The sequence below is a fragment of the Aulostomus chinensis genome, chromosome 8, assembly GCF_037954235.1.
Source record: "Aulostomus chinensis isolate RoL2024-O1b breed Wild chromosome 8, RoL_Achi_v1.0, whole genome shotgun sequence".
Classification (NCBI taxonomy): Eukaryota; Metazoa; Chordata; class Actinopteri; order Syngnathiformes; family Aulostomidae; genus Aulostomus; species Aulostomus chinensis.
The window spans coordinates 23409957-23436963 of NC_141327.1; the positions used below are offsets into that span (position 1 = coordinate 23409957).

Genomic DNA, 27007 nt, shown 5'->3' on the forward strand with positions numbered 1-27007 from the left:
CCTATGGTAGACATATTAAGATGAATAAGTTATTGTTGAACCATTGCAGACTTGTGTATTCCTTTGACAAAGGAGGTGCACTTTGGCTGATACATTTTATCTCTGGAATCAGACAGCAAGTCTCCTCCTTTGTTGTGCCTTGATTATTATTATTCCTCAGACCTATCCATTCTGTTTACTCCATCTTTCCTGCAAGGCACAAACTGTACGAGCTGCGTCAACCTACAGTGATGGCGTGATGGACGCCGCATCCTTTGACGCTACAATATATTTAGGGTCTGATTAAACACAACATATGTTTATCTACCCTGCCCTTACATGGCTGTACCCTGTACGCTGCTTTGCATGGCGGTCCCTCCCGGCTATCCGCCATGGCACTCGCTTGCATGACTTGTGGCAAAGACTATTTCTAATTCATAAAAGCCAAAAGGATCAATTCAAAATTCATGAACAATCTGTCCTGCAACAACTAGTGATTTCTGTGACTGTGGGGCAGTGGAGACATGGTGCAACAGAAAGGAAAGTTCTGCCTCCCCTAATTTACAGGGAGACACGCATACATCAATATGTATAGGGGCGCGCGCACGCACACGCACACACACACACACACACACACACACACACACACACACACACACACACACACACACACAAAGTGGTGTGGTTGTTACTTTTGTTAATGCTGGATTAGAATCAAACAAAAATAATGATAGAAACCTCAAAAACGTGGTTGAGGACTGTCCAAATTTACGATAAACAGCCATCCAAAGGCAGCGGGTGACACTTATTTTGTTTCGATGTCAGTAAGTCGTGATTGAGAGGGTTTTTTCTGAGTTAATATTGATGCCATAGACTGCCCCCCGCCCCCCAACCAATGCTGATTTTTGCTTCAAAATTGTCCACCTGAACCAGCAACACCACATTTGTACCTGGTAGGAGAAGCAAAATCATTACAGGTATACATTTGATAACTTCTTAATTTATATTTATGATTATGGACAAGTAGCTACCTAGAATTAATTAACTCGTCAGTACTATCACGCTTAATCTAAATACATTCATTTAAATGTCAGAGATGAAAAAGACATTTCATTCGAAGGGAAAAAAGTTTTGTCTTCTGTTTTGGATTCAAGTTGGTATTTTTCCATGGAGAGGGAGTTTGGGATAAGGCCATTCACTCACTGGGGGACACAAAAGTAATACTCCCGGAATCTGTGTCAGAACTGTGAAACTAAAGTTAGAGATTAGTCAGAGAGGTTTTATGACATCACACGACCCATGGCCCCTCAAATTCCAATAAATTTGTAATAATCTGACATCAGCCTCTCTTTTCTCAAGCAGCAGACAGTGTAGGCGAGGGGCAGCACACTATCACTTGGGGGGCTTTTGCAGAGACCAACCATCCAAACTGGTACCCAATTCAACAATATATTTTCTTTTGATAGACATTATACTATCATCAATGCTTCTCTTTTTTAACCACACTTTACAAATTGTTTATATATATATATATATATATATATATATATATATATATATATATATATATATATATATATATATATATATATATATTTTTTATATCTACTTTCACTGTCGCTCTTAATTTGCTCTATTTATTATTGTGTCAACCTTTGGCTGCTGCAGCAAGGTAAATGTCCCCACTGTGGGCCAAATAATGTTTATTATTATTATTATTATTATTATTATTATTATTATTATTGTTATTATTATTATAATACGCATTTCTGACTTGAATCTGAGAAATTCAGTGAGATATCTATGATCTGTGAAAGAAAATAGGAGCATACTAAAGACAGCTCAGCTTTGTTGGAGCACTGTAGCATAGATAAAAGTGAAGAAGAACTTTGATTCTCTTGTTCTAGCAATAGCAACGCACATTGGTACTCGCACAATAACTTTTTCTTTTCTCTCAACAATTACACAGAGAGGTCAATTGAAATGCGGCCTAGTTTAAAGGTCAAAACATGATATACTGACCGTTTAAGTAGGGATGTGACAGCAACATATTTTCAATTTCACGTGAGTATTTAATTGTTAATTCACATTGCCATCTGGTGGCCAAGGTGCGTGGTTGACGAGACTGCAGTGCAACCAAACTATCCACAAGTCAACCTTGTTCACAGCGTAACTTCCTCTACAATGATTGGCAGCCCGCGACGAAAACCACCAATCAGATTCGAGGCTGTGGGCGGAACTAAGATGACGCCCAGAATCGGAAGTACACAATCAAGAGCGATTACAAACTTTGAAGAAACCAACGAATCTAAACTGACTGAGAAAAACTTAATCTAAGAATTAATTTAAACGATGTAAGGTGGTGATTAATATATCGGTGGAGAGTTTTACGTCACAGCGTTTTAATTTCGGTGAATGTTGGCGGCTATTAGATCATGGATCACATGCACTGTTTGTTTACATGGCGACGCCGCTCACTAGCTAACACTAGCCTAGCAACTTAGAGTCATATGAGCTTAAAATTCCTTTGTCACTTTGTCCTCATGAATGGAACCTGGTGAAGGGTATCACTCACGTGCACAACCGAGTTGTTAGCTTATGTAGCAGTTAGCTGTTGCTAAGCTAACGTCAAATATGTCGGCCAACAGAAACGTTTGTTAGAGGAGTTAAATTGTTTAGTCATTTTACCTGCGGCCAGATTTAAAGGCCTCGGGGTGTCTTCACGTCAAGATGCCTTTCTCCTGTGGGAACTGGAGAAGATGGATTCGACCGCTGGTCGTTGTGTTGTATATTTTGTTGTTATTAGTCGTCCTGCCATTCTGCATCTGGGAACTTCAGAAGTCAGGGGTGAGTTCTCAGAATCGATGGCTGTGAATTGAACTGCTCTACTGTGCAAATTACATTTCGATACTTCACTACATTGCAGACCGAACCACCCGACAGCTGTCAAACGCTTCGATCGTGAACATCTTACAAATGCAACGCACATATCAAAATACGAAAAATGCAATGAAGTTGAGACGTTAGAAACCTGAATTAAGAATGCCTGTACAACACATCAGCCTGAGAGTAAATGCATCCTCCATTCGTGAGGGTTGCAGTGTGTTGTGTTCGAACTCGTTTAAGAGAAGTCCTGATTTGGAGGCAGCAATTTGTGGCACTTTACTTACCTTCTAAATTGGATGTCAAGTTCATGTATTACTTAAAGTGCTATTGCTTTTGGCATTATGTACACAAACTGTTAGTACCTCTATACAAATGTCAAATTATGACTTATTCAGAGTGGAGTATTGTTACGATATAGTACTGCTGTTGTTTCTAGCCGTCTATTGCTTCTATCACTGGTTTTGAAGGGTTGTAACGCAGACATTCTGGTTAGCTTGGATGCTAACCTTCCAATGAAGACTGATGATGATCATGTGTGACTTACTTGTTTGTAATAACAGGTTGGCACCCATAACAAAGCATGGTTCATTGCTGGGATATTTGTCTTCATGACCATACCTATATCATTATGGGGCATCCTCCAACATCTGGTTCACTACACTCAGCCTGAGCTCCAGAAACCCATCATCAGGTAATGATGTCATCAATCACCTCATCCCTAAATCATATTCTGGAGGTGATTTTTTTTTAATTTTTGCTGTTTTTTTTTTTTAAGGATATTGTGGATGGTACCAATTTACAGCTTGGACAGCGTGAGTTGTGTATTAAACAAATAATTGTACAACAAAACATATATACTGTGGCTGTATGAATACATTAACTGAATAATACACACTTTACCATTTTTTTCCTATAACTGCTTCCTTGCAAAATTCCCTGAAGAAAATCTTTTTTTCTACTCCCTGTAATATCTCACACTCTGAATCCTTTTTTTTTAACCTCACAGTGGATTGCATTGAAATACCCCACCATAGCAATTTATGTGGACACATGCAGAGAGTGCTACGAGGCCTATGTTATCTATAACTTCATGACTTTCCTACTGAACTACCTGGAGAATCAGTATCCCAGCCTGGTGATGATGCTGGAGGTCCAGGAGCAGCAGAAACACCTGCCTCCTCTCTGCTGCTGCCCGCCATGGCCCATGGGAGAGTGAGTTAGACCTCTGTTCTTCTATTTGTGGCTGTCATTTTTCCTTACACGGCACAGATCTCGTTCATTGGTACTGGTGTTACGATATCTCAAGTCTCCTCAAGAAAAGAAACAAAATCCCTATTATTTAATAAAAGCAAGTTTTGTTTTGGAGAAAATTAGCATTGTATTTGTCTTACTTGCATTTCTTCAACTTTCCCATAGACAATTCAGGCTGTTTTTGTTTGGTTTTTTTCCTTCTCAAAGCAGACAACTGAATAACAGTCACCAGCTTCAAATTAGCTTCAGTCAGGCTGGTAATTGGTTAACATGTGTAGTTAATTCTGTACTTGTTTTTTAATGAGGATCAGCATGTTTGCCGTCAACAACACATCAACCACCATCTCGTCTGCTGCCCCCCTTTTTTCTTTTTTTTTTTTACATTGTGCATGTCGATCGTATGAACTTTTGAATGTTGAGGACAACTTTCATTCGTGTTATCATCTTAAGAATCTTAACTATTCATTTTTCTAATTCAAATAAAAATATCCTCTTGTAGGGTTTTACTTTTAAGATGTAAGCTGGGAGTGTTACAGTACACGGTTGTACGTCCTGTTACAACAGTGATTGCTCTGTAAGTATAAGTCACTCTTCACCTACTTGAGTGTATTTGCATTTCCTGGTCACTCTTCACATTCATGTGTCTTCTGGTTGTGTCTTCCTAGGATCTGCCAGCTGTGTGAAGTGTATGATGAAGGCAATTTCAGTTCAACTAACGCATGGACGTACCTGGTCATTTTCAACAATATGTCACAGCTGGTATTTATTCCCCACCGTTGTTTGAGTTTCTTCGTGAAGGAGCTTTACTGTGAATCCTGCAAGCACGATGCTGTTGAAGATTAACTTGCTGTGTTTGCCTTCTCCTCATCCAGTTCGCCATGTACTGCCTGGTGCTGTTCTACAGAGCTCTGAGAGAAGAACTGAGTCCAATCAAACCAGTGGGCAAATTCCTGTGTGTCAAAATGGTGGTGTTCGTCTCATTCTGGTACAAATTAGCATTGTAAAACACAATTACTTTATCTTATTGAACATAATATTTTGAACAGAATAGACCATTTACCAGCCGCTAATTATCTGAAACTCTCAGGCAAGCTGTGTTCATTGCTTTACTGGTGAAAGTGGGGATCATCTCAGAGAAGCGGACGTGGGACTGGGAAAGCGTGGAGGCTGTCGCGACTGGCTTACAGGTAAGGCGAAGCTCAGCTGATTGAGTTGACATAATTGTGTCTGAGATCAGAGTTTGATATCCTTGTTCTCCAGGATTTCATCATCTGTGTGGAGATGTTCCTGGCAGCCATCGCTCATCATTTCAGCTTCACCTACAAGCCTTACATCCAGGAGGCCGAGGAGGGATCTTGCTTCGACTCATTCATGGCAATGTGGGACATCTCTGATGTCCGGGCAGACATTTCTGAACAAGTCCGTAATGTCGGTGGGTGTGGCTTCTGTTGTACAATTGTGTTTCATCACTTGCTTCACTCATAGTCTGAAGTGCTTTTTCTTCTTTTGTTGTTTTTCAGGTAGAACAGTGATGGGCCGTCCCAGAAAGTCCTACTTCGGCGAGGCGCAGGATGACGGTGAGCGTTCTGGCCTCCTCACGTCGGCCTCTCAAGACGCCATCGCAGAGGCGGTATCCAATCCATTGTCATCCAAGGGTCAGTACCAAGGCATGGGGAAAACCCTCACCCCTCACTCTTTATCAGCTCCGGCTGGGCTCGACTCCGCACCATGGGACGAAGGACATGAAGCTCAACCTGAAGACACAGAGGAAGAAGAAAGGACCGACCAAACCAAAGAGCCGACAGAAGCAGATCTGATCGTCATCGCCTAACGTCCCGCCTGACCAACAAATGCTACCGGATACGGTTGGGCTGGACCCAGTTACAGCCTCGCCATTGTTCCGTTCCTTCATTAATGCAACATTAGAAAAAAACAAAACCCGTTGCTTAAAAGGGCACATAAGCCGAGTACTAGTAGATGATGGCTAACAAATACCACACCAGATGGATCCTTCTGCCTGTGACAGCTTTAAGAATGTTAAGTGAAGTTATGGTACTAAATGATCGGAGGATGATATGCATTTCCTCCGTTTAGGTTTTTCATGGCTCAACCGGCTGTGCCAGAGTGGTTTTTATTTTTACTACCCATTATAGAGAGATCAGTTTAAACATGCGTTCCAAATGTGCTGTGGTCAGATGAGATGTAACTGATGTATGAGGGAAGCATGCACTTTTTTTTCCCCCCCCCAAGAAGGAATTACACAATTTTTCAGTGTCAGCTCAGTCATATCATAATTTCAGATATTACAAAAAGAAATATGCAACTTTTAAAAAATGTTTTGTTTTTTCACCATCCATATTTGTTTATGGGGACTTCAGGGTTGTTGTCTTTTTAAAATTGTGACTGATTGGAATCTTACTGTACGCTACATTAAATGCCGAGGACAACCAGATTATTCTTGTCCCAGCTACTTGAAGATGTGTATTACTGGGAGGTCACAAAACTAAGCAGCAAAAAGTTTCTGAGAAGCACAGTAAAGACTGAACTGCTCAAGCGGTAATTCAGTTTCTTTTGCAAATCAGTACACTACACTCGTGTCACATCACTACTATATCAGATATCACACTTCAATTATTCAACATTTGCGTACTTAAAACAAGTCAGTCTGAATTTGTACAATCAGCACATTCTACTGAATTCCTGCCATCGTTGCTTTATTGCTAACAGCACACACTGTAGTTACATAGAAATGTATTCACTAGTCTGCCTTGTTCAGTGTCGTGGAACGAGTCTTTCCACTACATCAACTTTGGATTAATATTGTTTCTACTGAGGTGTTCTCCATTCTTATTAGCCTTGGAATTAAGCTTCAGCCCCTACAGCCATTTACCCCCCCCCCCCCCCCCCCCATAGATCTTCCAGGCTTTTCATTGTGACTTATTTGTACTGACTTATTTATGCAGGGATATTGACATGTTTAATGTATGACGTCTGATATCAATTTGATGTGTCAGTGAATACATACATGTATTATACCTACAGTGTAATTAGCATCATGTGCAGCCCGAGCATGTTGCATTGCCTTAAATTTTATTTTTTAATAAAACAGACAGGATACATCGGAACAGATGTAAATATTCCACGTTGTGATTTCAATTCCATCTGATAGTTTCTTCAATAAACCTTTCCATAAAACGGACTGTATTTTCTCTTGTTTATTAAGAAAATTTACGAACTTTATAATTTTCACTTATCAGTAATATACCCTCAAATATTATAATCTACTGTTATAAAAGTTCTATGATATTACGGCACAAATGACAAGAAAGTAAAAACACTGGGGTTCATTATTAGTAATGGAAGTTGAACCAGCAGGTGGAGGTTTGGATCACAAACACACCGTGTACGTCTGGAAATGTGAAGACTGGCGTATGTCAGGCATGACAGAGTATAAAAGGCTCCACTCAGTGATATGTGAATAGGAGGTGATGCATTCTAGTGAGGCTAAAATGATAGAAAATTTTAAAATTAGCACAATGACGTAACATGATTATTCTATTCCAACATTCTCTATATGTACCAATATGGTTATGGTGCTCTTGTGAAGCTTGACTGCAAGCCGGACCCAGTCTCCCACTCCGACCTCCAGAGGCTGCTGCAACACCACAGCTGCCTGCTTCCAGTGAGAGTTCGGGTTGAGGGTACTGACGCTGATTTCCTCATCCAGACAGATGTGGTACCAGAAGGGAATAGCTGTTATTCTGCCCGCAGACGTAGCCTGGACCTGGGGGACAGAGGGAACTGCTTAGATTCTAGGAAGGATCAACGATAGGTCTGTGCCAATAACTTGTCATGTTTTGCTTCTTTTTGGAAAAAGTATTACCAATATTTTTCATTGCATTTTAATATCCATGCAAAATGAGGAAGTGTGTGAATGCTTGGGGTGTCGAGAGTGAATACTAATACATTCGTGAGCAGATATGTGTCCATAAGTTATTTTAATATTCAAAAAATATTTTATCATTTAAAACTCCAAAGGATCAAAACTGCAACATCACTGAGTTAAATAGGCATTCAATTAAAGATTAACAAAACAACTACTAATGACAGTAACTTCAGCAAGCGAACAACGAATAAAACAGTTAAAATGACAAAGGGATAAAAGATACCAAAATAATAGAAAGCAGAACAGATTTTTAAAAAATGTGTTTTTGATCAATTTCCATTGGTAAGTTATCCCAAACGGGTTGAGGTCCTACCAGAAAAAGCCAAGTACTAATACTATATCATACTAATACTATATCATACTAATACTGTATCATACTAACACTGTATCATTCCCGCTGGTAGCACATTTAGTTACCTTCACTTCTCTGTTAATGTAGTTTGCATTGGCATCCATGAGGTCCAGAACAAAAAGCTCCACAGACTCACTCAGATGTCTGCACACCAGCGTGGAGAAATCCAGAAACACGTGGACTGGAACCTGCAGACACGAGACAGATGTAGAGCGACGGTTTAAAACCCCTCAGCTTCCCAGGGACCAAAAGTGTCCTCGAGGAAGACACCGAACTCCTAATCGCTCCTGATGACGAAGCAGCAGCATCTCATTTGTGGGGAAAGATTTGCTTATGACTTTGATAGATTTGAACAAAACCTCAATACTCCTATAAAAGCCAAAGGAACTCTGCGTATTAAAAGTCGGGCTGAACCTAATTGATGATGGCCCTTTTCCTCCCAAATATCCACCAAAGTTTTTAATCTGCAGATAATCCCTCTATCACTGATGCATGCTTGGAAACTGTTCCATCAAACCTTTCAGTGGGCCCACGGAACAAAACAAAACAAAAAAAACTGAGCGGGAAATGAAAAGTGGCGGCACAGAAAAGTGTCATTGTTTACTGCAGAACAAAAGAATCTTTCCTCCTCCCTGTCACCGCTGCGTAGGCCTCCGAGCCCTCTGTTTGATGTGCACTATGCACTGTGGGCTGATGCATTCAGGTAGGAATGTCCTGGGCTGAGCTGTGCGTTGTGTCTTGTGTGACAGTTGTGCTAGAAAAGTGCCCTCCGCTGAGGCCTTCAAAGACAACATCTGTTAAAACAAACGACCGTCCCAGGAGGGCATGTGAAATTAGAGCGCAAAACATCAGGCTGGAAACACACCTGTAATTTCCAGACCAAATAAAGAAAAAGAATTCAAAGGGATTTTCACAGCTTCTTATACACAGATGGAGAACACGCATCAAAGATGGGTGCACGACAGAAAACACAGCTCTGGATCACAGTGTTCCAGGTGAAAACACCACCGACGCACCCAGAACAAGCGCGACTCCGGTCAGGATGATGGCAGCTGGTCAGGTTGAGGAATGTTTGCAGTATTAATTGAATATACAATAATTTTTCATAAAATCTCCAGGCAACACATTTTATTCAGTGAACAGACTGATAATCTACACCTTGAACAAGATGCTTTTGTTTTGTTTTGGTTTTTTTAGCAAACAATGTACAAAAATACAACATTTCAACCATACAGGGTTTTCCTCAGGCTGTGACCCGTAAATGACCTCTAACTATAACCAACTATATTTAGCTTTTAAAACAACTCAGATCAGGTAATGTACAGTATATCCTTTTGTTTCAATTAGAAACAAGTAAGGCTGCAGGACTGCTGCAGCGTTGCGGCTCGAGCCAACATTCCTGGCTACTCGTATAAAACGCATACATTTTTGGTTTCGCTGTCTGCAGTCAAACTGCATTGTGGATAATCGAGTCACCAGGTTTTAACAAAGAAGAGAAATTACAATTTTTACGTGTTCATCAAGACAAATTGCCATAGTGATGCTTTGGAGTTCGGCGATGATCTTTAAATGTTGAATATGATCATGTGTTTACCTCACACAGTTCAGGCAGGTTTACTTACAGTGAACTGGTTGATGAAGGGAGCGATATTGAATCCCAGAGTCGGCTCTTGACCCTGGACGGCACTTTCCAGCAGCAACATGTTGGACTCCACCAGCATCCCGCACACAACGATCTTCTGTGGGAAGATGCGCCCTCCTTCCTCTAGCAGGCACCTAAAAAAAGAGTAAACATGCTTTATTCCTTTTCTTTCCTCTAAGACAGAATGAATAGCCATCCAGGAGACATGTCTGATGCTCAACTTACCTGGCCAGTGAAGCTTTCTCCATCAGCTTTTGTCTAATTAGACCGCACGTCTCCACGCAGTCCAGGATGATGGCACTCCACAGTTTTTCCCTGGAGGGCCTCTGCAGCATCCCTTGCTCGTCCTCCGTGTGGTTGAGCCAGAACTCTAACCGGTGTTCTGGAATATTATTAGAGCGAGCAAGTCTCTTTAGCACTTCCTGTTGCTTTCTCTTCTCCACAGAGCTGTAGGCTTTTACGTGACCTTGGCTGGCAGCGATGAGGGAGAGCAGAGAGAAGCCCTCGGAAACATCCAGCACGTAGAGCAGGTCTGTGCAGTCAGTCGAGCTAGCGGGGTCAGCGAGGTCAGTTCCTGATCCGAGCCCTTGGTTTCTGCATGCAACCCTCAGCCGGCTGATGAGTTTAGCTAACGCACTGCAGAAACTGTGATGGTAGTCATAATTGTTCAGGAGTGCCATTTCAGAACATTCCAGCATGCAGAAGTCTTTGGTTTGGTTTTGGTCGGTTTGTAGACTTGCTAACGCGCTGCACAGTTCTGCCTCTGGGTTTGGAAGGTTTCCAGAGAGCTGAGAATCCAGACACCTGTCCAGACAAATTTCATGCCCATCTCTCACCACGGTAACACTGCAGAGCCTCAGGTAGGCGTCCCTGCAGGAGATCTCCACGATCAGCTCGTCCCGAGGTTTCAGGACAAAACCTGCGTACAAACAAGAGGAGAAACCACTGATCTCAATGGATCATACAAAATATGGAACGTTTTTATGTAAAAAGTTCCCTCACAAGAAAAAAACAACAACAATATTTTAACATAAATGCGAAAGAAAATTTAGATTTTTGTTTTAATTCCCTCAATTAAAGTATGATTTTGATATCAGAATACAAAGTCTTTGACATTATATATATATATATATATATATATATATATATATATATATAAAAAACAATGCCTCAAAAGGATAAGAATGTCCAAACTGAAAGGAAGGAGGGGCCGAGCAGAGAGGATGCAAAATATGTAAAAACAAACAAAATAAAATGCTCACAGAACTGCAGGGCTCATTTGTCAATGACATTTATGCACCGTGGTGATGTTTTGAGCGAAGCTGCTCTTCAACGTGCTTACAAAACTACACAAGGAGCCAACTTTAATATACAAATGAGCTCAGCAACACTGGAGCACTGCGGTTGTGTGAGCTGTTTTTGTATTGACTTTTTACAAACAACAGCCCACCCTGGAATTTGAGAGGTTTAGCAACTTGACTTTCAATTTAAAAACAAAAACAAAAACAAGAGAGAGACGACAGACAAATACGCATAAATGGTATTGTTGTCGTTATCATTTCGTAGAAAGTTTTAAGTGTGGAATCGGTGAGGAGTGGAGGGAAGGAGCAGAGAAGGAAGGAAGGCAGGAGGTTTAGAAAGAGGAGAGGAGAAGTCAGTAGCACACAAGCGCAACGGAGAAATGAGATTCAGGGGAACCGGCACAGAGGAGGAGGAGGAGGGTGGGGGGAGGGGGAGGGGAGCACAGAGAGGATTCCTTCAGGAATAACATCTGCTCACGTCCTCATGCCGGTGCACAGCTCATCAGAGGCGTTTGGGAAAAATGCATATTTATTGCCTATAAGAATTTCATGAACACTAAAGAGTGTCACAGGCGATCACGGCACACACGTCACAGCGGCCGGAAAACGGATGTCGGCGATCACCGGGAATGTCGGAGGATCCCTTGATGCTGCCGTAGCCAGTTAACGGTGCGGGGGAAAAGCTGCTGAGCCCCGTCTGAAAGATGATGTGCTCTGATGACAACTGGAACATGTCACCGCACATCTCTCACGATCACGTTCACGCTAAAGTGCCCTCGGGAGGATCTGATGAGCTTATTGTCATCTTTAGAAAGCAATTAAAACTTTTTGCAGTTCTTGTCGGTGTATTTGTGTTACTTAGTGAGCATCCAGTGCCCTCAACTGATGTAAGGAGGAAATGCAGGAGCAGTGGGAGTAAAGGATGCTGTTTAAAAATGATATTTCTTTAATCAGAATGACATTTTTAAAGAACTTGCCTTGAGCAATAACATTAGGTGATCAATGCTGATTTCTACATTATGCGGAACTTCCTCCATCTTACCTTTGGTGCCATGATCAGGGTAGATGGCCTGCTCCCAGCACGTGTCCTCCTGAGGACCAGTGGACAGACTGCTCTCCTCATCCAGGTGGAGCTGGAACCACACGGCAAGAGCGTCCAGCTCCCCCTCCTCGATGACCGGCAGGCGGAGCCGCTGAACCTCCCTGGAGCTCAGCCCCTCCAGTTCCTATCGATGGATAAAAAAATGTACCATTTGTTCAATACGGCACGATGTTGGGGTGAAATTTAACCGTCACAATGTAGAGTAGTATCGTGCATTTCAAGACACCCGACAAAGACAAGAGAGGCTGCAACATCTGCGGAACTGAGCGTACATGTGCAGAGATATCTGAGCATCTGCTCACCTGCACGTTGTTGAAATCAATGCTGAGGGCAGTGAACGGCTCTGTGAGGGGTTTATATCCCCCTGGTAGTCTGCTCAGTCTCTCTGTAGTGTATGGCTCCATGGAGTCATCTGGCTCGGGGCTGCAGCTCACCGGACTACGGAGCTCCCCGGCTGCACCCATAAACAGACCCCCCACCTCTGCCACACAAAGCCTGCAAGAAACAGCAGCAAACTCACTGTCGTGGTGATCTGCTTCACAGGGAACATGTTTGACTGTAACAGAGTATGAATGCGTTCAGGTGAATGTTCCACCTCACTCCAAATGACTGCCAGGAAACGACTGTACCTGTTGTGACGGCGGATCTCGAGGCACTCCACGGCCATTCCGAACACAGTGGCTCCAGCAGGGACGACCCGACCTGTCGCTGACTTGTCCTTGCATTCATTCTCCCCTCGCTTAACAAAAAGAAACACGCATAGACAGTATTTACACTTCAACACACTCTGAATGCTGCCTGGTTTAAAACCCCGTTGCAGCAGAAATTAACCTCCTGGGAGATCATTTTTATTTTATTCTATTTTTTTAAAAGTCAATGATATGTTTGTGCATTCATTCGTCATATCTATTTCAGACGTATCTAAATCTTCTTCTATCGAGGTATTCACAACTGCGGGAGAGAAGGGCAACATAGGCACTTCTAATATTTATGCTTTGTATCAACTTTTCAGGGGTGTCAAACTGGTCCAGTAAAGGGCCGGTGTGGCGGCAGGTTTTCAATCCAACCAAGCAAAAGCAACACCTGATCCAACAAATGAGCTGTGTGGACACAGCTTGATTGAGTTAAGTTGAATCAGGTGTTGCTTTTGCTTGTTTGGAATGAAAACCTGCCGCCACACCGGCCCTTTACTGGACCAGTTTGACACCTGTGTTATATATGATCGACAATTTCTAATAATTTTGTAGAACTGATGACTTCCTGATGACATTGTAAAATAATATTAATAACATAAAACAACATTTATGCATTTCTTGTTAATCTGCACTGTCACTTTCTAATGAAGGTGTTAACAACAGCCAAAACCACAGAAATGTTACTACTAACACCAGCACTGATGCGTGTCATCTTGGTACAGTTTCACCATTGAGGTCACAGCTCAGCAACACCGTTGCAAAGCCTCTTTAGCAGTTTAAAGGGGTAACTGCAAAGCTTCAACTTGCCATTTACCTGTGGAGGCAGCAGGAGGTGGTGCCAGGCGTGAATGAGACTCTCTATGATGCCCTCTCCAAACAAGCCTGCATCGACAGTCTCCGTCACCACCAATGATACCCTGATAGATGGGGAAAATACATTCAGTTGGGAGAAAATATGAATTTCACAGCACATCACATGCTAAATATTGTCACTGGTTCGTAGATTTTGGGTGTACCTGTGTGGGATATCCTTTGGCACTTCCATGTCAAGAGATTTCATGTGGAGAATCTTGATCCTACCATCCATCCCATTAGCCGTCACTACCTCGCAGGCTAGTTCATACATGGTCTTGGACAGCTCACAGGCATACACCTCAGTGGCCCCGGCCTTCTTAGCACACATGCTTCACAGAGAGCAGCAGGATATTAGCACACAGCTAAAAGGATACGTTAGCGCTATGTACGGATTGAAGGTGGATAAGGATCGCGTTCTATCTACGAGATCAAATCAAAAGTTTCCAAATCTCATGGAATATATCTCACCCAAGGATCCCAGTACCAGTGCCTATGTCAAGTACAGTGTTGCAGCCGCTCTGAACAGCCTTCTGGATGGCCTGCTGGTACTTCTTGTTCCTCCCTTGGTCGTTGAGCATTAAGAAGTGCCAGCGCTCCACCAGCCAGTTGGCCACACGGTAGAAGTTCTCCCTGGCTTCTGGGAAGTCGGGTCTTAACTTCAGGGCTTTGTGGAAGTGACCTGCAGCTTCATCTCTGAATCCCATTCTAGTTAAAAAAAAACAACAACAACAAATCCAGTTTAGTGTGAAAATGTGTCTGAAATTTCAATCATTTCAAATGTGGTTTGTATTCTGGAAACACATATCTAAACAATTATGCAGGAGGAGAGTTTACCTGAACAGGTGTTCACCCATGCTGTTCAGAATGACCTCATCAGAAGGAAAGAGTTCCAGCGCTTGTTCATAACAGTCAAAGAGGTCTTGAATGCGGCCTACAGAGTCCAGTTCTTCAGCCCATTTGAAGAGCGTAAACCTGAAGGAGTCCTGCAAGAACAGAGCTAAGTTGACTGATACATGTTCATGGTCAGCAGCAGTGATACCTGACTTGATACTTGGGATTCTGGTGAGCACAATGTTCCCTTACCTGCGCAAAGTCCTTGAACATAGGTGCCAGGTTGAGGACCAGAAGGTAGTGCACGAATGCTGTTCCATAATCTTGGTTGAACAGGCACTGCTGGGCGCTCTCAAGGGAACTGGACACCAGCTCGTTCCTGGCAGGGTCCTCTCTGCGCCGCCGTCTGGTCCTCCTGCCATGTTTGACCCGTGCACTTGCATTCGGCATCCCCTGCAAAAATAAACAACACACCACTAAGAAGAGAAATAGAGACCCCAAAAAAAACCACCCTGCCCTGTACAGCTCATGACTGGGGAAGCCCATTCCTGCCAAAATAAATCCACAACTTAGGAAAATTTAGCGTTAAAATTATAGTTATCTTGGTAAATGAATTCTCTGGCATGAAACATAGAAATTACTTGATACAGACGTGCTTTACTTGCTGTGTTGCAACCCACAATTTGGAAAATCAAGTTTCTACTTCAAAAAGCGAACGAACAGAATAGTTTTGACATTCGTCCAAAACAATGTTGTTGTTTTTTTGATGACTCTGTTCTTTCACCATTTTTCATGCCAAACTTTGCAAACTACGAGTAAAAAAAACAAATTTTTTTACAACTATTACATAAGTTTCCCGTTTAAGGACATTAATTAGAATTTTAGCAACATGCTGTTTTATATGTTGAAGTAATGCACACTTACTGGGGGCGACTTTAGAGGACAGGACGATGCGCTACACGAAGACACACGGAGATTTGTGATATTAGTGAAGCTCTCGTGATGTTGTAAACATTACGGTAAATGTTCAGTCCAGTAAAGTCGTTAGCGTGGCTCTGGGCGGTTCTAGCAGGCTAACATTAGCTCACATGGTAAAAGCTGTTCAGACGGTCGCTGCATCACATTAAATGTGTATCAAAAATAGAATATCTCCACCTGCTACACTAGAGCTACATCGCATTTCTGACCCGGGATCGTGTATCGCTTGCAGTGGAAGGAGGAACGTATCCGTGCGAAACACCGCTCTGACAGAAACACGTTCCGATATAAGGTTCCTAGTCACGACCGCAGTTGGGGTGAAAATGTAAAATATTTGAATTACAATCATGTAATACTGGCTTAAGGAAACACCGTTAATAACAATTTGAATGTCTATTGGGAAATCACGCCAAAGTGACGTTGCTGCCTCAAATCTGTCTCTGAATCGATCAATGGAAAACGGATCTCAAAGCTCAAATCTTTATAAAGGTGAAGATGGTTCCCCCACATGTAAACCGTCTCAGTGAGAGAGGCGATCACCGCAGGTTCTATCAGTTTCATTATGAACTGATTTTGACTCATACAAAGAACTTTTTTATATTATTCATCCTGTGCCCTTAGTATTCCCACTACTATCATTGCAACAAATTGCATTTCCATTCTGTCTACATTCGATTAATTGATATCTAAGTTGAAAAAGAAGATATTTCATCTCACTGTACAGAGAGTGCCCTGGCATTAATGTCTGCTATTCAATTGTTTAAGAGGAAATAATGAAATATTATCTTCCGTTCCCTCTCGAAAACTCAATTCATCTAATCTAGAACCTATGACAATGACAAAAGCAAGAAAACATCCATCCATCCATCCATCCATCCATTCATCCATCCATCCATTTTCTTCCACTTATCCAGAGTAAGTGTCGCGGGGGGGGGGGGGGGGGGGGGCTGGAGCCTATCCCAGCAGCCTTTGCGCGAGAGACGGGGATGGCCAGTCCATCACAGGGCCAACACATACAGACAGACAACAATTCACACTCAGTCACACCTACGGTCAATTTAGAGTGAAGAAAAACACAATAGAGTAAATATGTTTTGTTTTTGTTTTTTTCAGTTAAGCTCTCCATCACTAACTGAAGCACAGACACACATGCAACACTTCAGGGACTCTTGGGTTTCCAGTTAGTTTCTCTATCAACGCTGGTTGACTTTGCAAATCAAACTCCTTTTGTGGGCCGTGTTCATGTGTGGACTAGACCTGCATATGTGGCAACCTCAGCCTGCTGTAATGGCGCCCCTGTTGGAATGATCCATTCATCCATCCATCTATTTTCTACCTCTTTTCCTGTTCAGAGTCACGGGGCTGGAGCCTATCCCAGTAGCTTTCGGCGAAAGGCAGGGTTCACTCTGGACAGGTCACCAGTTCATCACAGGACCAACACATATAGACAGACAACCATTCACACTCACAGTCACACCTACGGTCAATTTAGAGTATCAATCAGCCTCGTCCCTCTTGATGTCTTTGGACTGTGGGAGGAAGCTGGAGTACTAGAGAGAACCCACACAGGAACAGGGAGAACTTGCAAACTGCACAGAAAGATCCCGTGCCCTCGAACTCAGAACCTTCTTTCTGTGAGTCAACAGTGCTAACCACTGCACCACTGTGCTGCCCTGTGGAACCATTGTCCTGTACATCATTGTTTGGAATGTTTTGTCTATTTCTCCCGGTATCATCCCTTCTACCCAGTCTGTTCCTGTCTTGTATTAACGGAGTATATTGGTGACAGATGTGAGAGAGGCATCAGGCAGTGGCCTCTGACATTTCAGTTCCATGTTGACTAAACAATACTTCTTTACGCATTAGCAGAGTAGGAGAGCAGACCAAGTTTGCCAATAGCAGGCTGAGACTACTTTCTCTTTATTGTTATTCTCTCCTCTGACAGAAGAAACCTTGTTGTCTTTATCAACAACAATTTAGAGGGACAAAGCCCTCCATTAGGAACTGTTTCAGTATAAACAGTTGAGACAGCAATCTCTCTCTCTCTCAAAAAAATTAAAATATGTGTGTATATATATATATATATATATATATATATATATATATATATACCTACATATGTACACACACTTTTCATAAATCCATGTCACAACAGAGATGTAAACAACAATTAAGGAGAGATTATGTGGTTTCATCCAACATAAACATGTATTAAAGTAAAAACAAAGATATATTATTTTTTCAGATAATCTTAACCGAATCACATATATCCTAAATTGTGATACAATTACAATATTTCAATGGCTTATCAAAAATAACGTTTTAGGTTTTTTTTAGTTGTTACATTTCACTAACTTTTCTCGGTTTGATACGACCCTGCAACGCTACATTGCCGGAGAAGCAAAGGCGGAAGTGGAACGCAAGGAAACATCTTGATAGGACGACATCGTCTTTGCTTGAAGTTTTGCTACACGCACGCAGATGTCAATAGAGTTTCTCAATCTGTCACTTTGCTAGGTGGGGTACCCTTAATGGAGGAAGGAAAAATTGGATAAAGCAGCAATGGCTTTCTGACCACTCTTGCGAACCGACTTCCGATGATCAGTCCAGCCGACAGCGTATTGCTATCACCTTTTACCCGTTATACCTGGTAGCCGCTCCTCTCGTTATTTGACAACTCAGTCAGGAACAACACCCATGCGCCTGTGTCAGAAGTTAACATGCTAGCCGCTGTTAGCTGCCGCCGCTACTTGACGTAGCTAATATGCTTTCTCTGCTGTATTTGCTTGCGAAAAACTTCTGATTCTAAGTGCTTTTTTTGAAAAAGAAATTTAAAAAAAAAATTCCCAAAGCTACCAAGTAAGCGATATTTGACGAGGGGTTTCCGTGGCACAAAACGAAGCCATCAATCAGTCAGAGAAATGGGACTTCACCCGCTGGAATTCAGTGAATGCTATCTGGACAGCCCCAGCTTCAGGGAGAAAATCAAGGCTCACGAAGCAGAGCTGGACAAAACCAACAGGTTTATTAAAGAGCTGTACAAGGATGGCAAGAACCTCATCAACGCCACGAAACGTGAGTGGGTTTAGTCATTTCAACTCAGTGTTGTGTTTAATAGATGTTGTTTTACTCCAGTGTGTGTGTGTGTGTGTGTGTGTGTGTGTGTGTGTGGTGGTTGGACAGTTTCATTAACTAACAGAACATTTCATTGCTTCAAATTAAAGCTTTGCTCTTCATGTTTTATAGTTAAATAGAGAAAAAAAAAACCCAAATAAAGTGCCCTATCTGCTGCCAGTCACCCGGACGAGGTTAAAACCATTAGATTCTTATCTCTCTGAACTCTTGTCTTGTGGGCGGGGCTTGTTCGAGAGGTGCCCAGTGCTGACTTCAACACTTAGTCGTTAAACATGTCTTGTTGGAAAATCCCCCCAGCCTCTTTTTCTTTTAATATATATATATATATATATATATATATATATATATATATATATATATATATATATAAAATGTCTTGTTATGCAATGCTGCAAAAAATGCATGAAATTATTGCATATTTCCAATATGACTCATCGTGACCATCATCTTAGATGTTCTTGAGTCAGCATGTGATCATGTCATCGCTTAGAGGCGTTCATTTTGGGTGTGTTAACAGATGTGTTTCAGCCATCAAGCACATTCTTCTGGACTGTTTTTTGTTTTTTGTTTTTTTTTCCTGCCTCGCGCTTCTTCTCTAAAACCCTCTGACAGTTTCACTTCATCACATTTTTGTTGTCACTTTTGTTGGATGTGCTTAGTTTTGCTGAAACAGCCTTAAATCAGCAGATCACATACTAGTGGTCGGACACTCTCGCTGTTCCATATGTCGTATGTGTCACCTCAACTGGGATTTTGAGGCTGATTCCCATATTTAGAAGTTAAGAACAAAACAGATAAGAGGTTTATACGTATTTAATCACGCAGAATATACGCATGAACACACATTTTTGCAATGATCACTTAATCTCAGTTCAAATAGTTGTGACAGAATTTGCATCAGAAGCAGAGTATTTTATTATTTCGTACTGAATAGCTTGAATTGTACAAAGTGGCTTCGGTGCACCACTGCTGGCCCCTATATAAAAAAAAAAGGCCCTCACACAGGCTAATATTGACCAGCCGATACTGATAGGAGTTAGGCTGATAACGGCTCTACTGTGATGATCAAGTGCTGTGGCCTCAGCCAGCACTTTGGAGTTGTTGCCGTGTTATCGTCAGACGCTGCGTCGGCCTCGCTGAGGTTGGGGCAGAACTCAGTCTGGTTTTTGGAGCTGCTGGCATGTCAGCATGTTAAGAACGTCTCAAGACTGAGAGATATGAATCGATTCCTGGAATTTATGTTTCAGACACCGACTGCGCCGCTTGTAAAATAAAAACCCAGCAAAATGTTGCAGAATGTGCACGTTGCAGCCTTTATGGTGTCATTTCTTTGGAAGAAAAACAGTCTCCTTTAGTGCTTAGTGGTAATTAAACACAAACTTTTACGGCCTCTCGCTGAAGTTGATGTTTTAAAGAGTTGAGTCAAGACCTAGAAATTGTTGCACTTAACATATCAACTAAGCTATATTGCCCCGTGGAAGGGGATATTCATGCATGCTGCACCATAGAGTGAGCTGTGTGGACGCTGCTTTCCTGTGACAGTCAGCTCTTGTAGCCATGGCGGCGTTTCCTGATTAGGTTTAGTGTGTGTGCATGACTTAGCAGTGACATTTGTCTTTGTTGTGCCACTCCGATGATGCACTCACAGTGGAAAACGGCTCATCATTCTGCAGAAAAACCTGTCGTCTTGACGCCAGGCGGCCACGATGGATTCAAGCTGTTCGCCCTCGTCACAAGAGAAGCCTCAATATTTCTAAGAGCTCTCTGTCCCACTCTTGCTGATTCAGTGCTGACCCAGTATAAGACGAGGCTGCTGTACTTTACTGTTGTTGTACTAATCTGTTGTACTACAGTATTGGCTGTAGGCCTGTGGTTAAACTGCACTCTCAAGCTAGTCTCTGACCTCTGCTCTCATTCGTCGGGTTTCCATCTAGCTAAGCTAAAGCCGATGATTTCACCTACGTTCTTGATAGATATCAGATCTGTAAATGTGTGAAACGCTCATGAGTTCTTAAGTAAATGCCACCATAATTCTGTAATAGAGCTTCTCTCCTCTTGTAAACTGTAGTTAAAGAGTAATTGAGCTTAGTGTGTCTGTGGTTGTTGTGTTGACCCACCCGTGACACGCTGCACCTGGTTTAACATGTTCTGGGTGGTTTTTTTTTTTCCTTTGCAGACTCTACGGGCTTGTCGGTGAACTCTGGTATTCACAGTTGATATCGATGCTCGGCTATGTTGGGGTAAATCGATACATGCTATTCTGTTTCAAGTAGGAGATGCTGGGGCTGGTGTGGGTGTGCGACGGCGGCTATATGATGCATCACCGCGCTGCTGCTGTGTCCGTCGTGCGAGTGTATCAGATAGCATATCTGGGAACTGTCTTTGGGTCTGTGCTGGGCTCATGAGAATATTACTTGAAATCCTGGTCTTTCCCTTCTACCAGTATCAAAAGGCTGTTTGTGACACTCTTGGATCACTACAATCACGGCATGTCTACTCTCCTCGCTAATAGCAGTTGTCGTAACTTAAACATCATCCTGCTGTCACTGTGAATTATCAAATCGCAAATCATCACACTGTTTTAGGCAGAACTGACAATGATTCAACACCTTGGATTCACAATGCTGAAAACGGTCCAGTACTGTCTTCTTCCCTCTACTTTAATATGACAAGCTAAAAGCAACACACTCCAACTGAGAGACAAATATTCTCTTGAAGGAAGAAATAAATAACCCTCAACATGAAGCCGTCATGCAAAACTTTTTTTTTCTGCCACACACAGAAGTTTTAGCAGCGTTATTGATCGTTCAGCACCATTTAAACGTTCAAAACTGAGATTTGAAGGGTAACTTTGAGTGTGAGTAGTTAGTAGGAATGTATACCACAGCTTAAATAACCGCTAGCTAACATAGAAACACGCTGATGCATCTATTTCTCTGTCTCTGGCATCGTGATGTTCTTCTCTCAAAGTTCATCTTTTATGTGATAGATAGCTTGAGCTAATGCTGAATTTCCATGCATGAATGTCTGGAGGCCATAAATCTGTTATTCCACTTAGAAGTCCATTCATCATTACGGACTAATTAGAGCTTTTGCAGCAGATGGCGAGACCATAGCTAGCACAAGCTACCAGGCTACCGGTGGGCTACATGGCAGGTTTGGCTTCCTCTTCAGCCGTTTCTCGAGTGTTCAGTACAGATTTTACACACGTCTAGCTTTTAAAAATATGACAAAATTAGCTTCTCACCACTGGTGAGTGCAGATAAATTTTACAGCTTGCAGTTTGTGTACTGAACAAAAGTGTTCAATGCCAGATGTCTGTATGAGGAAACGAGGCTTGATGGATATGGATGAAATTAAATGTTCCCATATCCAGTCCAGCCAGTATCGGACTAATCCTCAGTATCGGATTGGAGCATCCTGACTTAAAACAGTGCTTCTCTATTTAGAAAAGGGTGTTTCCTTCTTTGATATTTACTTTAAGTCCAACTGGGCTGGCTGAGTAGTTGTCTGCTGTCTACGAATAATTACACACATTTCAGGCAAACAGTGCTCATATTGTCTTCATGTATTTACTCCCAGCAAGGGATCCAGATGGATTCCGCTGACTTAAAAAATAAGGGGGGCGGGCGGGGGATGGTGTACAGTTTGTGAGCAGAGTTTCCACCTGAATGTAATTGCTGGGTTTCATACTTAATAATATAAAATGTGCCAAAGTGGGATTGACGTCTGGATTGCACTTGTGATGTAGTTTTCAGTCCTCAGACATTGAAAAACCTTGACACATCTTCAAGTTTGGTGGCCTGAAGAAACGCTAGAGATTGGATTGGATTGCACTTTAATTAATTTATCAGAAATAATCACATTTTATATCAGAGGTTGAAGATCATTCAACTGCTGTTTCCAGTATCCATCAATCTATCCTTTTTCTTCCGCTTATCCTGTTAAGGGTCGCAGGGGGGCTGGAGTCTATCCTAGCAGGCTTTGGGCGAGAGGTGGGGTTCACCCTGGACAGGTCGCCTGTCCACTGCAAGGCAGACACATAGAGACAGACAACCATTCACACTCACAGTCACACCTACAGTCAATTTAGAGTATCAATCAGCCTCGTCCCCTCTTGATGTCTTTGGACTGTGGGAGGAAGCTGGAGTACCAGAGAGAACCCACACAGGAACAGGGAGAACATGGAGACTCCACACAGAAAGATCCTGTTCCTGAGCCGGGGCTTGAACCCAGAACCTTCTTGTTGTGAGGCGACAGTGCTGACCACTGCACCACCGTGCCTTAATTCCAGTATTCTTTACCTATTCCTCCCTTTAGCCATTAAGTTGTTGCCGGCCATAGTCTACTTGCTCAATATTGGAACAGTCACAGTAATGTTGGTCCTCATCACTTTGACCCATACACGTGGAAACAGACTCGTCTCCAGGTTGAAAAATAGCAGAGTTATCATTTTGTGTAGTCATTAAGATTGGAGCTTCCTACGCTGGCTCCAACCTAGAGGATAATCAGGACAATTTTGGGTCTGATTTGCCCCTCCTGATGGCCTTAGGGGCATTACCGGGGGGGATTGAGGCTTGTCTGAGCCATCTGCCTAAATGATCCTGTAGTGTGAGGCGTTTATGATCTTAATGTCACCATCTGGAGCCCTGATCTCAAATTCTTAAAATCAAACATGTCTGAGTGTGGGATGAATGACAGTATTGAACAGAAACCAGCTGATCTGGAAATGTTACCAACCAAATAGTCACAAAAAACAAAGCTGATCTTTAAAAAAATGGAAAAGATTGCAAAGAAAAAGCGGGATGGATTTAAAAAGTGGGGCATTGTTTCATCTTTATAAATCTGGGATTAATACAAATTTCCCCATAACTATTAAATGTAGGGCTCCAGCTGACAAGCTTTTCATTCATTCATCCATTAATCCATTAATCGACCGTCCGCCTGTGTATTAGTTTCTTCATAAGTCGTGTTTGGTCAGGCGAGTTTCTGCGAGACTCCCAGGAAACGTCGCTCTTGAAGCGATGAATTTAAACACCAAGTGTGTGGTGGTTACATCCATCACCGTATCTATGGGCTTCTACTTTTTTGAAAATTTAGATTTAGAAGATTTGGAACTCCTGTCTCGTGCTTGACTTGCCCCACTCATCTCATGAGACTGTGACTTCATAGAGATGAGAGGCAAGGGTTCTGTTATCTTCTCTCTTTAAAATCTCAACTGTCTATGGCTTGCAGCTTTGATGTAGCGAGGCTTGATGTACATCTGTGCTCAGAGGGTTGTTGTTGATGAGTGGGGTTGATTGGACGAGGCTAAGCTGTGTAATCCTCTTTGTTTATGATGGCGGCTGTCAGCTTCACAATAGCATCTAACTTTTGATATACGGTTGATTTCACATCTCCAGTAAACGTTTAAACATCTTCATCTCGTAAACATCCAGATTTTGTGTCGTTATTGTGTGATAGAATGCTTTTTGACCGCAGCATGATCTGTTGTTTGGACCATCTCTCGGCCTTTCAATAACTCCCTCCTCTCCCACAGCTGGGAGGATGTTCCACTACGGAAAGTCCTTGGCTCGGAGAGGAAACTTTCGAGCGGGACGCCGGGCCGGAGAGCAGTGACATGGAAGTGCCCACTAGAGGAGCAAAAGGCAGATGTGCTTCTGTTTCTCGGGGTTTCCTCTGCAGGAACTGTGTCCTGTCTGTACCCTCTTAAGCACCCCTCCTTGTTGTTCTTAGGAAACCCAGTTTTTGTTTGCCGCTCGGTCTTGAAAATATGAACTCTCTATTTCTGAGGACCTTGTTTATATTTCATCTTTTTTTTTTTTCCACACCCACCCACAAGCTCTGTCGTCGTTTCTGTACCTGGGAACTGAAGTTGTTGTAGGGTCAAACATCATTTCCACAGCTGGACTTCCTGTGGTGAATTGACCGAGTTGTGTCTTTTATCCATCATTAGAAGCATTTGCAGCGATGTAAAGGTCTTTTTTGTCCTGATCGGCAGTCAGGTTTTAATGGTAGGCTGCCGTCGTGTGCTCTGGCTCTCTGCAGCTCTCGCTAATCACATTACTGATTCTGCCAAGGAGCCGCATCACAATCTTTCATTAAAAACGCATTAGCTCAGGATGTGAAGTCATGTTGGAGGAGAGGGTTTTTCTTTTCTTTGTTTTCAGCTCTCACTCCAGAAAGAACAAAATTGATAGTGTGTTGCTTTATAGCGTGACAGCACTTCTGGGACTCTGTGTGTGTGCATGTGTGTAAGTGAATATGAATGGTTTGAAGCCCTCTGAGTGTTATGTACATTCATATCAGTAATGAGCCACATGGCCATTATTGTGACAGGATGCTGTTTAGAGTAGCCTTACCCTACAGGCTCTTTTTGTTTTTTTTTCTTCTGAGAATCAGGAAGTAGTGAAGTCATGCATGTTTTGTGGCTGAGGAAAGAGGGGATGGGTGGGCGGGCCCTGTCGAGGGCAAAGGTGGAAACAGAGAAGAGCAGTGTTTTGGACTGGAAAAGATGGGAGAGTGGAACAGGAAGGACTGTGGAAATAAAGGCACAGCGTGTGAAAAGACTGGCTGCTCTATGAGGACCTGCAGCAGGCCAGCTCTGACCTAAGTGACACATCTGGTGACATGGAAGAAATCATAACAAACAATCCTCCGACAGGCACCAAGGAATACACGGTGGACATCTTCAGCAGTTCAACTCTGACATATGAGTTCCTTTGCTAGCTTTGTTTTCCGGGGGAAACTTTTGAATCCACTAGAACCCACTTAACATTTCCTTCTGTGAGGTGTATTTAAGGCGAAAACGAATTCTGCTATTCCAGGGATGGTTACTGGCATGGACCTCACAATACGATACATATCACAATACTATTTTATCACGATATATTGCCATATAATACGTATTGTCATACTCAACATAATTTACTGAAAAACTCAATAGAACTCAGACCACAACTTGCCGTGTACCGCACGGTCCGTCTGATAATATGTGCATCGCATTACATCGATGATGCAACAATAGAATGACATCAGCAAAGTTTTACAGTCCTTCTGAGCACACTAAATATTGCTGCTCTGCTCATATTGAAAGATGAAGCGCGTGTAAGTTCTTATGTGGCTCACTGACCAGTTAGACTGAAATGTAATCTCCCTAGCATACATGATACCATTATATAACAGTTTTTATGGCGGTTTATTAAAAAAACAAAATTAAATCGGATACATTCCTGTGTTAATTTTACTGCTCAGCTTTAATTCCATATGAAAATGAGCTGACAGTGACATTATATAACATTATTCTCTTCTATTTGATGGCAATAATTCGTACACCTCAGGTGTTTTACTCTTCAGTACGGAGAAATATTTCAAAACTTGATGCAGGTAGTAATCATACCTGATGTAAACAGTTTGTAGCTTTGGCAGATGCAGAATAGATTGAATGCCTGGTGGTTGTCACGGTTGTCTTGTTATCGTGGTCAACAAGAGCCAGAGCTGTGCGATTCTGCACCCTCCTTATTGTGTTGCCTTTGTTTTCTCACCACCTCTTCTGAATAGGGGCACCAATGTTTATATGACATTGCCTGGCATTTTTTTCACATTTTTCCTGTTAGAGAAAAACCTCGCCTGTAACATCAGTTCGATGTTAGGAGGGGTTTGCTTTACTCATAGCCTGAAGCCAGTGGACAGGGGTCTCTGGTTTTCTGTAGAGAAACTAGCCAAGTTTGACAGTTCCTAGGTTTACTCTGAAATGCCTTGCTTTAAAAGGCAAAAAGTAGACGAAGCCTTTGCCTTGGACTCTGGTGTGCCCCAGAGTGAGCGGTATTTCCATCCTGTGATACTTCTTTCCTTGAGGACAGCAGCTATCATTTAAACCTGCTCCCAGACCTCTCATCCAACACTTTTGTCTTCTATAAACTTCTGTTATAACTTCCAATGACACTGAACAGGGACACAAATACCGTCTTATTCCCTCTGACTGTTGCCTGGTGTCGATTAATACTGGAGCCTCATGTAACTGGGGTAACATTCATTCTTCACCTTTTATGTAA

The 27007-nt window shown here is 42.3% G+C and overlaps 3 protein-coding genes across 6 annotated transcripts in view; 2 read left to right on the top strand and 1 right to left on the bottom strand.

Annotated features, from left to right (window-relative positions):
- Positions 1-2218: 2218 nt before the first annotated feature.
- tmem184c (transmembrane protein 184C) lies at positions 2219-7308 on the top strand. The gene is made up of 10 exons (XM_086211774.1): positions 2219-2826; positions 3426-3556; positions 3641-3677; positions 3872-4077; positions 4616-4690; positions 4782-4875; positions 4989-5101; positions 5204-5303; positions 5377-5548; positions 5637-7308. Exons 1-10 carry the CDS (start codon positions 2710-2712, stop codon positions 5945-5947), a joined length of 1356 nt encoding a protein of 451 aa, XP_086067900.1. The 5' UTR covers positions 2219-2709; the 3' UTR covers positions 5948-7308.
- On the bottom strand, positions 7039-16258 carry prmt9 (protein arginine methyltransferase 9). Of its 4 annotated transcripts, XM_086211771.1 has the most exons (15): positions 16028-16258; positions 15765-15795; positions 15093-15293; positions 14844-14992; positions 14478-14714; positions 14171-14338; positions 13969-14071; positions 13089-13198; positions 12762-12954; positions 12400-12583; positions 10282-10975; positions 10037-10190; positions 8480-8602; positions 7697-7900; positions 7039-7620 (listed from the first exon to the last, which is right to left on the bottom strand). In XM_086211771.1, the coding sequence occupies exons 1-15, from the start codon at positions 16165-16167 to the stop codon at positions 7612-7614; spliced, it is 2700 nt and encodes an 899-aa protein (XP_086067897.1). In that variant the 5' UTR covers positions 16168-16258; the 3' UTR covers positions 7039-7611. The 4 variants fall into 4 exon arrangements, with proteins under 4 accessions (XP_086067897.1, XP_086067896.1, XP_086067899.1 ...); XM_086211770.1 differs by having other exon boundaries at positions 7039-7900; XM_086211773.1 differs by having other exon boundaries at positions 7039-7900; positions 15929-16125.
- A 2031-nt stretch (positions 16259-18289) lies between these two features.
- Positions 18290-27007, top strand: part of arhgap10 (Rho GTPase activating protein 10) — a 45125-nt gene continuing 36407 nt past the window's right edge. The window contains exon 1 of the mRNA XM_086211775.1: positions 18290-18893. Coding sequence (XP_086067901.1) covers positions 18740-18893 — 154 coding nt within the window. The 5' untranslated portion in view covers positions 18290-18739. The remainder of the gene's footprint in view (positions 18894-27007) is intronic.

Excerpts from the sequence above, each read along its gene's own strand:
- tmem184c (XM_086211774.1), top strand. The coding sequence starts at position 2,710 with ATGCCTTTCTCCTGTGGGAACTGGAGAAGATGGATTCGACCGCTGGTC. Across the intron at positions 2,827-3,425 it reads GGGAACTTCAGAAGTCAGGG|GTTGGCACCCATAACAAAGC; the intron begins GTGAGTTCTCAG and ends TTGTAATAACAG. Across the intron at positions 3,678-3,871 it reads CAATTTACAGCTTGGACAGC|TGGATTGCATTGAAATACCC; the intron begins GTGAGTTGTGTA and ends TTAACCTCACAG.
- prmt9 (XM_086211770.1), bottom strand. The coding sequence starts at position 16,167 with ATGATTGTAATTCAAATATTTTACATTTTCACCCCAACTGCGGTCGTG. Across the intron at positions 13,199-13,968 it reads ACCTCCTGCTGCCTCCACAG|CGAGGGGAGAATGAATGCAA; the intron begins GTAAATGGCAAG and ends CTTTTTGTTAAG. Across the intron at positions 12,584-12,761 it reads TTGATTTCAACAACGTGCAG|GAACTGGAGGGGCTGAGCTC; the intron begins GTGAGCAGATGC and ends ATCCATCGATAG.